General features: G+C 38.8%; 1 protein-coding gene across 1 annotated transcript in view; it reads left to right on the forward strand.

The window, feature by feature from the left end:
- soga1 (suppressor of glucose, autophagy associated 1) overlaps window positions 1–7,338 on the forward strand; it is a 104,706-nt gene extending 97,368 nt beyond the window's left edge. Inside the window, exon 25 of the mRNA XM_039800448.1 lies at window positions 955–7,338. Coding sequence (XP_039656382.1) covers window positions 955–1,089 — 135 coding nt within the window. The 3' untranslated portion in view covers window positions 1,090–7,338. The remainder of the gene's footprint in view (window positions 1–954) is intronic.
- Window positions 7,339–14,921: the final 7,583 nt, after the last annotated feature.

The following is a 14,921-nucleotide window of genomic DNA, read 5'->3' on the forward strand; positions in this document are numbered from 1 at the left end:
GCTTTGTTGTTTTCCGCTACAGGTTGGAAGTGGAATTGTCCATTACATTACATAGGCCAGTTCATTTGAACTACTTTTCGGCCCTGTAGTCCTATGTCGAAGTGTCCTTGGGCAAGACACTGAACCCCCAATTGCTCCCGATGCTGCGCCATCAGAGTGTAAATGAGTGTGAATGTTTATTTGATGAGCAGGTGGCACCTTTGTATGGCAGCCTCGGCCACAGTGTATGAATGTGTGTGACTAGTGAATGGTTCCTGTACTATGTAAAAGTGCTTTGAGTAGTCATTAAGATTATAAAAGCGCAATATAAATGCAGTCTATTTACATTTACATTTACTGTAGTAAAAGAATGAATGAATAAATAAATACACAGACAACACACTTGGAGATAGGTAGACTACGATTACAGTCACGTTGCTAGGCAAGATGTTCCTGTACCAAAACAGAGTCTAAATTTTGATGAGATGGTGAATAGAGAGATTAGGGCAATATAAAATAAAATATATAAATAAATATATAAATAAAATAAAAACTCTCTTGTGAGAGCTGGAGTATAGAGGACTTCATTTAAAATAATCTTAATTCCCATCAATGAGAACAATGGGCAGCGACTGGATCGGAAAGCTAACAGCATGTGTTTATTAGCTAACTGCCAACAACAACTGACCCAGATTGGAACAGGCTGAGTTCAACATCACGCCCAAATCTTATCCATAATAGGGTCAACAATCTTAAAAATAGAAAATAGAAAATAGTGGAAACTGATGGCTGCCTGGGATGGTGGGAAGAAAGATTTGAATATTTCCACAAAAACATAATCTGTAGTTGAGAAGCTAAATCTTACACTTGTATGGTATTTTTAGAACTCAATCAAAAATTCAAAAACATGTAACGTGTATTACATAAAAAAAAAGAAAAACATTCATACCTGCATGTTTGCTTTCCATTTCCCAGGATGCACCCTGTGACTGTGCTGCCCAGTCTTCCTGCCAACCCCGACTATCAAGAGCAGCACCTCGCCATTGCCATCACCGCCAACAAGAGTCTCCGGCGGCAACTGAGGAGAAGGGCGACACCTGCAACGAGTGACGACACTTCTACTGCCACGATCAAAGACACGCAACACACACACACAAGCAATACTGATTCTTCACTGTACACCACTGCCATGAAAACACACTTTCTCACACCTCTCGCATCAGCAAATGTACATACACACCTACAACCTGCCACACAGGTGCACTGCCAAACATAACACACACCGCTAGCACATTGCACAGACTGCCCCACAAACCCACTGCCACATGCACGCATTCATAAAAACATGCACACCCACACAGAACCCTGGCAATATCACTCTTGTCTTGGACTGTACCATCCTGATGCCAAGGAAAGGGAGGACTGAAACTTCAACCTAGCAAGAGATCCAACCATCCCAAAACTACCAGCAGGACATAAAACACACACATAATCTGACACACTTAACTTAACAAGAACAGCTCTACGAACTGAAGAGCGTCTAACAAGTAAAACTATGATGTCAGGACTGGATCTACTAAATCCCCCCAATTTAAGGAATAACAGGTACTACAAATGGTCAGTTTTGGATGTTGAAAATCCCCCTTGATGACGTTGTCTTGCCACCAAGCTGTTTGACCAGCAGCCCTGTTGGATTTACAGATAAGCACGGAGGAAGAAAAGATTTCGTCTCAGTAGGAATATGTCGAAAGTGCATGTGTACCTTTGGGAGCTACAGTCTAAAACGGGAGAGGAGACATCCATCACAGCTGGAAAGATCTTCCACATTGTGGTAGCAACTCTGAAACCATCGATCTCAGAAGAGTCATTCAACTGTGTCATAAACATGTGCTGTGCTTGCAAATGCAATTATGCCTTTTTGATTGATTAGCACAATAACATTCCAGCGAGTGTCTCCAACATGGATCTCAAAACGCCATCTCTTGATGACACTTCTGCTTCAGCTGCAAATGAGCATTCAATGTTTCTCCTATCACAGTAGGAAAAAGGAAGATCTCGAGGACTATTGGACTACACACGCCATCATGGCCAGACTAACTCCACTGATGGATGTTTGGACTTGGACACCTCTATAAATGAGACCAGAGAACTGATTTGAGTGAACCTTCTACCATTGTTGTTGAGTAGCGAACCTTAACAACAAGAAAGCTCCCCAGGCTTGTTTAGAGTTTGGGAACTGTCTACTGTGTTCCCAAACAGACTTTGGCAACACGTTTTGTGGCATTCTTGCCATGACTTAAACCTTGTAGATGTAAAAAAAAAAAAAAAAAAAACTACTTCAAACGTGTTGCCCCTCCAGAGTCAGATTGGAAAAATTATAGTTTTGGTTTCAACCTGTTACAGCAGGCAGAAAGTGCCTGTTCGTTTCATATTTTTGAGATATTTCTCCACCGAAGAGGATTCATTGTTAACCCTTTGATGATCGTTAATGATCTTATAAAGACATGTGGTGCACAGTCCTAAAAATTTCAGTTGGCCACACTTTCTGATTGACTGCAAGGTTAACCTAAAAGCCCATCTGCAGATTCCACTTGGCATTGTTTAGAGATGCACTGACACATCACTATTTTATCTTATTTGACCAGTTCTTCAGAGTGCCACAACAACTAGTATGGGGTCATGCTACAGAAGCCCAAACCAAAACGTAAAAGTGTGTTCCATTCTGTAGGAAAAAGTACAGAAAATAAAGGTGGTTTACACTGAATTTTCCTGTCACACATGACTTTCAGAAAGTGATTTACACAATTAAGAAATGTTTTAATAACAATATACTGATATTGACCTGATATCCATCAGCTTTATCGTGCATCCCTACCCTCTGTGCTTTATGGGATCAGAAATGATGTGTCTCCAAACTCAAAGTGTTCATCCAACATCGTCAAGAAACGCTCATTAACTCTAACCAGTGTCCAAGAAGTATTTAGTCAATGCATTCCTTTTATTATGTGTTTGTATGTGCGTTTAATCATTCAATTCTCAGCATTCTGGTGTACCTGTGCATCATTCCAAGGTCTAGTGAAGGAGGTTGTTTTAAAATACTTCCTCCTCTCTCTCCGCTCTTCTCTCACGCACAACTGTCCTCATGTTGTAGTACTACACCAATGGCGTAGCTACTGTACGAAATCTGTACGCATTTTGAAAATGTAGCATTACAAATGAATCTTGGTAACAAGCTAAGAGCTGTGACTGTCCATCTGCAGCCAGAGTAGTTAAAGCACTGACAGTTTTTACTTTTTAAGAAATACATTCATACAATGTTTTATTTAATTTGATCATTTTAAATGTATGTCCTTTCCTACCTACAGTCCGATCCAACGATATAAAATGTCTAGTAGGATGTCTGCACACTTAGGGGAATTATCTGGGAAAGAAGTAAAAGACTGAAAATATGTTACATGTGGACTGACGCAAATGGTCTTATTGGTGAATTGAAGAAAATATTGTAAACTGAAAACAATCATATTTGAGGGAATTTTATTCCATTTCTTTCTCCTATCCCTTTGTTTGCCATGTTGTTCTCTTTCTATTGAACATATATTCAAAGTGCCTGTCAGATTACCTATTAGTCAGCTCACACCAAAACTGGAATCCATATAAAAACACACAAACAAACCCAGCAGGCCTTTTTTTAATGGGTAAGATTGTTTTTATGCACATAATTGTGATCAGGCTGTACTAAAGCTACAATGAAGTACTGTACCACAGTGCAAGGACAAGATGGTTTACAGGTATAGTAGGATATAGTATATACACTATATTAACTTTTTTTATACCAAGGATTATTGTATTTCTGGAAAGTAAATTATTTTTGTTTTGTTTATTTTATATGAATGTTTTGCTGATATATTACTTGGTTGTTTCTATTGTTTCTATTTAGTTGTCATGGTGCTATTTAGTGTAAAGTCTGCTGTGGGCTCACCATCTATTTGAATATGTCTCTCCTACTGTGTGTGTATGAGCTGCAGTCGAGCGTTTCTCCATCTCGGCACACCATTTAATGACTCAGCAGTTTAAAATAGGGCATTACAGTAACAGCGTATGCATTTAAATAACACAGTGAGGAAAACCCACAGTCTAAATGATGCTGTCTGTCTCCATTCCAGCCCTAACTGCTGGTATAAAACCAAGCGTCTGAAACCAGTCACTGCTTCAAAAGTGAACAACCCCTTAAGTCATATAATCTGATCAAAATGCTCACAAGTGTCCCAAAAAGCACAGCTAATAAGGTTGAGTGCACATCTATTCCACCAGTAAAAAACACATCTGATATAGTCACTAAAGAGAATTAACTTAATGCTAATGAATATTATGTTTTTAACAACAGTAGAAAAAGGGGAAATGCTGAAAACAGCTCGCTTAGCAACAAGCTAACAGGTTCATAGCAAAGCAGCTACAGTGACCTGCATGTCAGAACTAGTTTACATGGAAAAATAAAACACTCTAAGGACATACTCCACTGAAAATGCACAGTTTGTAGTATCCAGAAAGGTTCCTCTCAAAGGTTTGTAATTTGTTTCTACACAGCTGTCTCTGGTTAGATTCATAGCAATTTCCAGCCATTCCAAGAATGACCCAATTTTTTTAAAAACACTATGAATTTCAGAATACTGACCGAAACAAAAAAGTTGGTAAAAACCTGTACAGTTAGCCAAACAAATGCTACAGGCGTCCATGTTTCTTCCAACCAAGAGGTTAAAAGAATCAAGATTGGTAATTTCCCACTTTTGACAAATATTAGCCACTAATGCTAGCTTCTTGCACAAATTACAGTACATACTGCATGTCAAGGCAGTGATAGCTGACTAGGTAGCTATAAGAGTAAAATCAAAAACGACTGAATACATTTTTCTATTCAATGTGACCCATAAGTTGCGGCTCTTCATTATGACTGCCGAATCGAAAAATGTCTGTATACCGTAAAAAAACAAAAAGAGCTTGAGAAGTTGATACACAATTACAGAGTGTAACCACAGTCCAGTAATGAGTAAGTCATCCCACAGTCTCTCCCACCGCACGCCACAAATGGATGTATTTCATAGCCTAATATTAGGTCTGGCACCATTTCTTCTTTTCACTGCAAAACTATAATCTATAAAACTATAATCTATCATAATAAACCATTAATCCATCACATTTGAAATTCATGTAACATGTACAAGGGCAACTAAATGCCAATTGGGTCTAAACATTTAATAGGATTGTTTTAATTGGCAAAATGCAAACACAAACCTGAAACAAATCTAAAAAAATATTAGAGAAATGTTGGCACAATTTACAAAACCAATTGTGTCATTTGATCATTTATAATTTCAGTACAAATATTTATGCAGTAATTTAAATGTAGATCTTTTCAAAAGTTCCCTATATTGCCCAACTCAATAATATGGATGAAAAAACATTCTTTAGCACAAGAAGGTTTGCCATATTCTGCTCTACCTCACCATTACTATCTGAGATATGTCATTAAATAACACAAAACACAAGACTAATGTATCTTTAGCTGAACATATTTAATGTCAGTATACCAGGGCCTCAGTCCCGTTGTGATTTAGTCTCGCTGTCACTAAGAAGGTCACTTTGTGCTTGTGCTCTACAACATAGACTTTAAAAATAATGGACGGAGCTTCCAGGTCTGAAAAGTGAAGCAAATACAGAAGTGCCTTAAACCTGCATTCTATCTTATTTCCAGCCATGGATGTATTATATTAACAAACTCAAGGTTTTAAAACGGCAGTCTACAAAGCAATGGTTGAGGTCACGGCTGCTACATCCATTATTTTTATGGTCTATGCTCTACAAAGATCTCTTGGTTTAATTAAACCGCTACTTACCTTTCTGCAAATATTTGGATCCAACCAAGTACAAGCTGCACAATGACTAATTACATGGAGTTAAGCTAAAATGTCTTAATTTGTTGTTTTACAGTAGGTGCAGACTGATTTTTGTTTCTTCAATGGTTGCTCTACTACATACATTGTGACGGACAATACGTGTTGCAAACCAATAAGGGATCTTAGTGTAAGGAGTACACAGCCCTAGAAATTTTGTTTAACTTTTGTGTGACCAGATCTCCAAATGGTTGAAAATTTGAACCAAGGTTATGTTTTGGTTAAATGTTTAGCCAACCTCCTGTCTTTTGTTTTCGGCTGATATTGCGATATATAGTCGAGCATAGGCAGGTATTTTAGACACAGTAGGTGATTCCAGTAAATGTTCAGGTTGTGGATGAAACTGCCACAGTTGTTTGATGCTGGGTTCATGTAACATTAGAGGACACATGTTACATGTTTTAGCTGATTTTAACACAAACAATTACGTAGTTGTACTTAAAAAAATCAGATGTGACACATCATAGCTGGAAATACACCTCGCAGCTCCTACTGGTATTTACTGCAACGTGGATATATATTTCTTGCATTTACTATAAAGATCTAAAACGACGCAGTAGTAAGACTCAAATCTCTGTCCGACTCTGATGTCATCTGTCAGGTTTGTCTCTGCCTCTCCAGCCTTTCCACCTGCCTGTCAGGTGTTCCATTTGCTCCCCCTCAGGTTATAAGTACTAGACATCTACCGTCAATGACAGACATTTCTACAGGTCCCACCGCATCACCAGCCAATAACTGATGAGTTTCGTACAGGTTGCATGGCACAAACCATGAGTCTCATTATTTCCTGTGTGTCTGTAAACCTGTAAGAAAAGCAACATGAATCTTTTTTTAATGTGTTTCCATACCATTCATATGATTATTACACTCCGGGCATATGTAAATGAATTCTTAGCTGTTCATAATGTTAGCTAAACTATTACCTAAAGACTGCCTGTATATTCGCTTTATATACTATTACTCGTCTTTTTTTTTAATAACGCTTGTTTCTTGAATAAAAGGAGAATGCAATGAAAGATAAATAAAATGAGTACATGGTAAGGAAATGTGTCCCCTTGTATTGCAACTTGAAAAGAAATGAAAGGTTTGTACTCTCTCTTTCCGTTTGTTTCTTTGAGAAAAGCTGAATGTCAACAGCTGATCTGAACCAGGTCGCTGTGGAAGTATGTAGCTCTCTCCCTTTATAGACCACACTTGAGCATTTCTTCTGTACATAGGTGCATTTTGAAGCTGATGGGGAAAAAAGCAGCAAACGTTAAATGAGTAAAATGAGAACATTTGATCCAAGTCGATTTTTAAAAAGGTTGGGGAGTTTGTTTGTTTTTCTGACCGATGTAGCTTGTAAAACAAGATATTATAACTGCCTCCTGTTTGTCATAGAATTCACAAATAAATGTTTGTTGGATATTAGCATGGTTTGTTTTCTTGTCATTTTCTTCATATTGAGCTTGGGTAAAATGGCCATTGTCTCTCACTGTCTTTGATAACACAGATTAGTTGCTATAGTCAAGGATTTGTTACGCAGTTTGGCAAAAAAGTTATAAAACGCCAAGCATGACTAAAGAGAGGAAAGAGGAGTGATGATTAAGTGAAGATGGTATGGAGAGGAATAATAGTTTAAAAAAGGTAAACCTAAATCCTCATACAAATTAAAATAAAAAGGTCATTCATTGCAGGAATTCACATTAGGATGTTCTGATCTGCACCTCTATGGTTAATATTTGACTAATTCTAGGAAACTAAAACTACTTGTTTAATGTTAGGGAAAATATTGGGACCATAATTTGAAACTGTTGTTAGTAGGATGGCAACAATCTTCGGTATCAAACACCTAATACCCCACATCATCCCCCTTCAATCTCTCTCCTAAAGACCCCAATACACTTCAGGCTGTCCAAAATAAAAGTTGACAACCCTAGATCGACATGTTGCCCAATGTCAGAAAATTAGTAATAAATACACACAATGTGACTGCTGCTACAATAAACTTCTGCAAGCCCACTGATTGAAATGTGGCATGAAATGGTGCTGAATACACTTGCAACAACATTTTTTTATCAAGATAAGCAAAAGGCCAGCATGACGGCCAAAGGTTGGTTTTGCAGATGGATTTAGAGACGGATTAATGACATGTCTCTGCTTACATAAGTGTTTTTAGCCACGTTTAACTCTATAAACTACACAGGCCATTTGTCAAACCATAGTGCAGCAGGAAAGGACTCGCACACAGAGAACAAAACAGAGATTCAGACTGGGGTCTGTATTCCAATTGTTCAGGGTGTGTCTGCACCAACTTGACCTGCTGGTAATTGGCTTCATGTGTGTTTAATCAAGCCCTGGTTGATTGACTATGTGCACCAGTTCAGTAACAGATATATAGGGTTTCTCACCATGCATGCTTCTTCTTGCTCTAAGTAGAGTCCAACACAGCCCTGTAATGGATCAAATATATTTGGAATTCAGACCCCAGTCTAAATGCCGTTTTTGTTCTCTGTGTGCCAGTCCTCCCCTGCTGCACTGTGCTTTTCCCCTGACTACCGCACCAGAGAGAAAAGACAGTTTTTTTAAAGTGCAGCTCAACTCTTGTGAACTTTTGTGAACTTTGTCAAACCATACTATACTTGTATAGACATTTGCCTTGTTATCTTGACCTTCATTTTGACCTGGCCATTAAGGCTATAAAAAAAAACGTAAATGTGGTTCCACAGATGGGAATAAAATGTAAAAAGTTGTCATCTCTATGTATACTGGAGAGCTTAAGAAGAGTCCTCACCCATTAGGTAGAAAGGACAGATGGTGTTTTGTTGCGACAGCATTTGGAAAACACATGCAATATGAATGCTAGAATTTCACAGAGAAAGTAATTAGGCAAAAGTTAACTCCCTTTTCCCTGTAAAGAAGCCAGAACTGCAGACTTAACAAACTCAGTACTTGATTATGATTTTCTGTGAAGCTGTAATAGCCTATATTACAAAATTAAATTACAAGACAGCACAACTGAAAGCCTGTTCATATTCTGCTTGTAGAAAGTGAAGGCCATAAGGTCAGCTAATTATAATTATATTATAATTTCTGGAAATGAATTAAAATGAGACAGTGCAGACTAAAACAACTACTAATTGTACACATCACAAAATGGTCAAATTACTGTACATTATGGCACTTTTGGCATTATTGTATCATACAAATATATTTATCTGGCAACGCTGGTCCTCACCAAAGAAACTGCCGTATAGGTCGATTGTGCAAGCAGCTTATTACGACCCATATTTATATTTGTTGTTAGGCCCTTACCTCTAGTAGCTGTAGTAAATATGGTTAAAGCAAAGGAGGAAGTCAGGTGATGTAGTATAAAGAACACCAAAGTCTGCATAGGCAGGAGGTTCGGTTGGTGGATGGATCAAACTAAACACAGGGCTTTCACCCAGGAAGCCACTGTGTGACACCAAAAGTCAACGTTGACTTAACCAACATAACCACATCACATACGTAACTACGTCACACTAACAAACATACTCATTTGAACCCAAACCATGATGTTTTCCTAAAGTAGTTTTGTCGCCTAAACTTAACCAAGTAGTTCTGTTTCACGTTATTAAAGATTCTGAACATGCACACATGTGTTTTCAGTTAATCTGGCTGATTAGACCTCTGCTCGGGTTGATAGTGGGCTGGAGCTTAGATGGGAATTTATTAGGTCACAAATCTTTTCTACCAAGTCACCAATAAGTATGGTAAAGCTGTCATCTGCCCTGCCCTCACAGGTGCAACAAAGCTAACAAGCATCTCAGGAAGATGTCAATCAATCAGTCTATACTCACCCACACAGTCCTGGGAAGAGGTCTAATCAGCCAGATTGACTGAAAACACCAGTGTGGGTGTTTAAAAAAGACCATTTCACAACTTTTAATAGAAGAGTCCTATATGTCATTTTCGGAGTAGATGGAGTTGTTATCCACAGCCAAATAAAGAATGTGCTCCTCCGTCCGGTCACCTGCAAGATTAAAAAAATTATGAATAACATGAATAACACCTTTCATGCTGAAATCTGTGCACAGATACAGAATGTACACACATCTGATCATTGTGGGACTACACTGCAAGAAAAACAGAAGCCTGGGTCAACTGTTGTTGAGCAGCTCTGTATTTGTTTATTTATCCCTGCTGCATTAACGCATTGGTCTTATTGTAATGAATGAAAAGGCTGCATTTTTTTGACGCAGTGCCTTTTGCAATCTCACAGGGGGTTATATGTGTATATACTGTATGTATATGTGGAACTGATGAGAAGTCAGGAGACTTAAGATAGAATAGGACACTTTAGAGGGACCACACCAAATCACTTTGGTTCCATTTTCTTCTGACTGTCAGTACCTGATCCATACCAGTCAATTCCTAATCTCAGCCATCTTTGCACCGGCGTAGAACAAATCGGGTTTCGGGTACCGACGGGCAGCTACACCGACTATAACATCTGCGTTTCTAATTAAGTCAGGTGTCTCACTTTATTAATGCTGTTCCTGTGTTCCCTCACTAGTACTTGCTCTGTGAACTGTTGTCATCTTTTGTCTTACTGCCGCCACTCTTAACTGCTTAGTCTCATGCTTTCTTTTCCACTTTCTCTCCTCACTGTTTGATTAACTCCTGCTCTCTCCATCTATCTCAACATGTCCTCATTATGAGAGTACAAACAAGCTAGAAAAGGATGTCGGCAGGCCTGATGGACAGACAGGAAGTGACCTCATCATAGCAACATTTAAAAACAAAAGAACCACTTCCTGTTTTAACTGAACTAACATATCAGAGAGGGATTGGTAGAGCTGAGCAGTTTGAGTATTTTGGTGACTGGTCTGTTCCTCGAAGTTAAGTCTTTGGAAATTGTTACATTGTGAGGTAGATTTTTTATATCCATATTGATGATTCTTTAGATGTGTAATGTTATACTTCTTTCATTTTTAGACCAGGACCTATACATACGTTAATGCTTATTATATTATTGGGTTTCATGACAACCATGAAGAGAAAATGCACAGTGCTTTCTGCTTGTTTCGTTACAGGCTCACTGGCTGCCTATATGATGTGGGTGTTTTGTGCTTTTCAAGACCTTGACTGCAAACTATTCAATGTATAGATTTAAAATCAATTTGATTAATTCAGCTAGTAAAAGTTTTTTTTTAGTACTTACACAGGTTGTTAGCTAATTAAAGATTTTCCTTAAACAATTTCCAATTCTAAACGGCATTTCTAGTGTCTACTCATCAAACTGGAAAAATTACTCAATCAGGGCAAATAAATATATCAGCATTATAGATTTCCTTGTTCCTCGACTTACAGCTTCAGTTAATTCCATGATGTTCTTCAGTAGGCATTTTCACTAAGCTCAAATGCTACTGCAGGAGTCAAACTAAGGTGTAGATTTAACTCGAGGGCTGTTTGATTCCCTGTTAATTCAACCAACTCAGGATGTGGGACGGAGGAGGTGGGCATTATGCATTATGCAAACATACCTCTAACCCTGTCTTAACTTTTACTTGTATTTATCTTTTATAGACTTTTGCCTCAAAACCTAACCCTTTTTTAAGATAGAAATCCTACAGTGAAATAATTAATGGGTTTAACTAAAGTCTGGGAGCCCAGGATGTCATGCTAACTCAGGAGGCTGATATAGATCTGCGTGTGTGTGTGTGTGTGTGTGTGTGTGTGTGTGTGTGTGTGTGTGTGTGTGTGTGTGTGTGTGTGTGTGTGTGTGTGTGTGTGTGTGTGTGTGTGTGTGTGTGTGTGTGTGTGTGTGTGTGTGCAGTCTAGCTAAAATAGGTCAGCATAAGAGGAAGCTTGAGAAGGTCTTATCTGGGCATGGGTTGGTGGTATATAAGATGAGGGGAGCAAGGCAAAAGTAAAAAGTATCCGTCACAGGAGTAAACATTACCATTGTTTATTTCATTTCAGAAAGGGTTGAGTTGCTGCAATGGATATTTCCTAAATCTAATATCTGTCATACTCTCACTGTCAACAAATCCCATAAAGACAATAATAAATTGATCCTAACAAGTATTGTTTGTGTAGCTAAAGAGCCTGATATATATTTATATCAGGCGAATGTCGCCAGACTACATCATTTTGTAAACATAGCCATATACTGAGAAATACAGAGAATGGCTTGGCAGTGGTGGCCTAGAGGTTAAAGAAGCGAGCTTGCGATCGGGATGTCGTCTGGTCAAACCCCAGACCGACAGGATAAAATCTGGGTAGTGAAAGAGCAGTGCTTGTCCTGCCCTCATTACTACGACTGAGGTGCCCTTGAGCAAGGCCCTTAACCCCAACTACTCCAAGTGGAGCTGCTCAGTGGCCAGCAGATCAGACTGTGGTTGTACTGGGCAGCTTCCAGGGGTGAATGTGACACATTGTTGCAAATGAGAATTTGTTCTCAATCGACTTACCTGGATAAATAAAGGTAAAATAATAAAATGTAATGAACCTTCATTAATATAAAATAGACTGCAACCTATCACTATGAATTGCAGCTTTGGGGGCTAGTGGGATCTTCTGGTATGTACTAGGTAACAGAAATAAAAACCTATCAAATGTGTGTGAGTGAATTATTGTTTATTCATATCAGTTTACGTCATACAGCCAGAAATACACACACACACACACACACACACACACACACACACACACACACACGTACAAACACAGGATACAGTCAATGAGGCTCCAGTAATTAAAACTGAACACAAGGAGAGGAACTCAAGCTCTTCACTTGAGACTAAATGCACAAAACACACACGGATACACACACTATCTCTCTCACACATACAGTTAAAGGTTTGCCAAGAAATTTGGTGAGGGACAAATACTCTGAGAGGAAGGGAGTGACTTTCCTTTTGCAAAACACTGAACATTGTCAAGCCACTATTACCTCAAATAAAAACACCAGACCTCATAACAACAGATAGTTCAAAGTAACCATGGACTTCACACAACACATCAAATATGAACTCCTCAAAACAGCAAGAAGATATCCACTTCCACTCCTATTTGACTTTTCCTCACTTTATTTCATTTCCCCGTTCCTTATTTCTCTACTGTATCAACATAAATAAACATTTTGATTAGTGGAGTTTGGAGGAAAACCTGACTGGGACTACTTGGCAGTGACACATTGCACCTCACCTGTCACCTCACTTCTCCCCTTATTTGAGAAATGTGTTGTGTGTTCCACGCAGCTCTGGAGTTTTTAAACCTTAACTTGCTTAATCCAACCTTTTTCTAGACGTGACACCTTGGACATGTTTTCTAATGCACCTCTACGACTTGTATATGAGTACCCCCCTTTTTATGCTGGTCTAACCGACCAGCATAAAAAGGAACATTAATCAAATCTGCAAATGAGGACATACCCCATGCATAGACCAGAAACAAGGGAAACTTCCACATTTGCTTGAAAATACCAAACCTACTCCTGATAATACGGTGCCCTCTTGTGGCAGAATTACAACACGTAATTGTAGGAGATAAAAAAAAACATTGATACAAAACTATCAATTAACATTTAAAAGACGACACATTTACTGGAAGGTTGTGTAGTGAAAATAACTTTTGCCTATCACTGCAGCAATGACCAACACATGAGTTGTTCAGACTAGCAGATAAGTCTGAACAACTCACATACACATCAAAATCCAGTAAGATGACCTTTATAGAAGGGATGATTAATGCAACAGCGGAGGTTAGGTCTTCAATTTTGTGACAATTGGGAACACGTGTCCAGTAGGAAAGGTGTTGGGGAGGATTAGAAAGACGAGAGGGGACAGAGAGAGAGACAAAGAGTGGTTATCCTGTGCGAACAAATGGAAAGGAAATAGCAGTAATAAATAAAGAAAAAGCTGAACTAATGGTTAATACTTGTGTTAAGGAAAATTTAACGATTGGTAAATGAAACACTATGTATAGTGTTATTCAGAGACACAGGATAATGTAGAGTGTCAAGGTGGATTCAGGAAAGGAAGGGGTACTTTGGATCCAAAGTATGTAGTAGTGTTATATAGTGTTAACCTTTATTATTCAGGTAAGTCGATTGAGAACAACTTCTCATTTGCAATGACGACCTGTCACATTCACACAGTTACACATTCATACCTGGAAGCTGCCCAGTACAACCACAGTCTGATCTGCTGGCCACTGAGCAGCTCCACTGGAGCGGTTGGGTTGTACTGGCTTCCCAGTACAAGGGTAGTAGGGAGGGACAAGTGCTGTTCTTTCACTTTCCTCACCCAGATTGTTGGTCATTGAACATACATATACATATATATATATATATATATATGTATATATATATATATTATATATATATATAAACTCACCTTAAAGATTATTAGGAACACCTGTAAGATTTCTCGTTAATGCAATTATCTAATCAACCAATCACATGGAAGCTGCTTCAATGCATTAAGGGGTGTGGTCCAGGTCTAGACAATCTCCTGAACTCCAAACTGAATGTCAGAATGGGAAAGAAAGGTGATCTAAGCAACTTTGAGTGTGGCATGGTTGTTGGTACCAGACGGGCTGGTTTGAGTATTTCCAAATCTGCTCAGTTACTGGGATTTTCACGCACAATCATTTCTAAGGTTTACAAAGAATGGTCTGAAAAAGGATAAACATCCAGGATGCTACAGTCCTGGGGGGGCGAAAATGCCTTGTTGATGCTAGAGGTCAGAGGAGAATGGGCCGACTGATTCCAGCTGATAGAAGATCAACTTTGACTCAAATAACCACTTGTTACAACCGAGGTATGCAGCAAAGCATTTGTGAAGCCACAACACAAACAACCTTGAGGCGGATGGGCTACACCAGCAGAAGAGCCCACCGGGTACCACTCATCTCCACTAAAAATAGGAAAATGAGGCTACAATTTGCACAAGCTCACCAAAATTGGACAGTTGAAGACTGGAAAAATGTTGCCTGGTCTGATGAGTCTCGATTTCTGTTGAGACA

Source organism: Perca fluviatilis, chromosome 5 (genome assembly GCF_010015445.1).
Source record: "Perca fluviatilis chromosome 5, GENO_Pfluv_1.0, whole genome shotgun sequence".
NCBI classification, from domain to species: domain Eukaryota; kingdom Metazoa; phylum Chordata; class Actinopteri; order Perciformes; family Percidae; genus Perca; species Perca fluviatilis.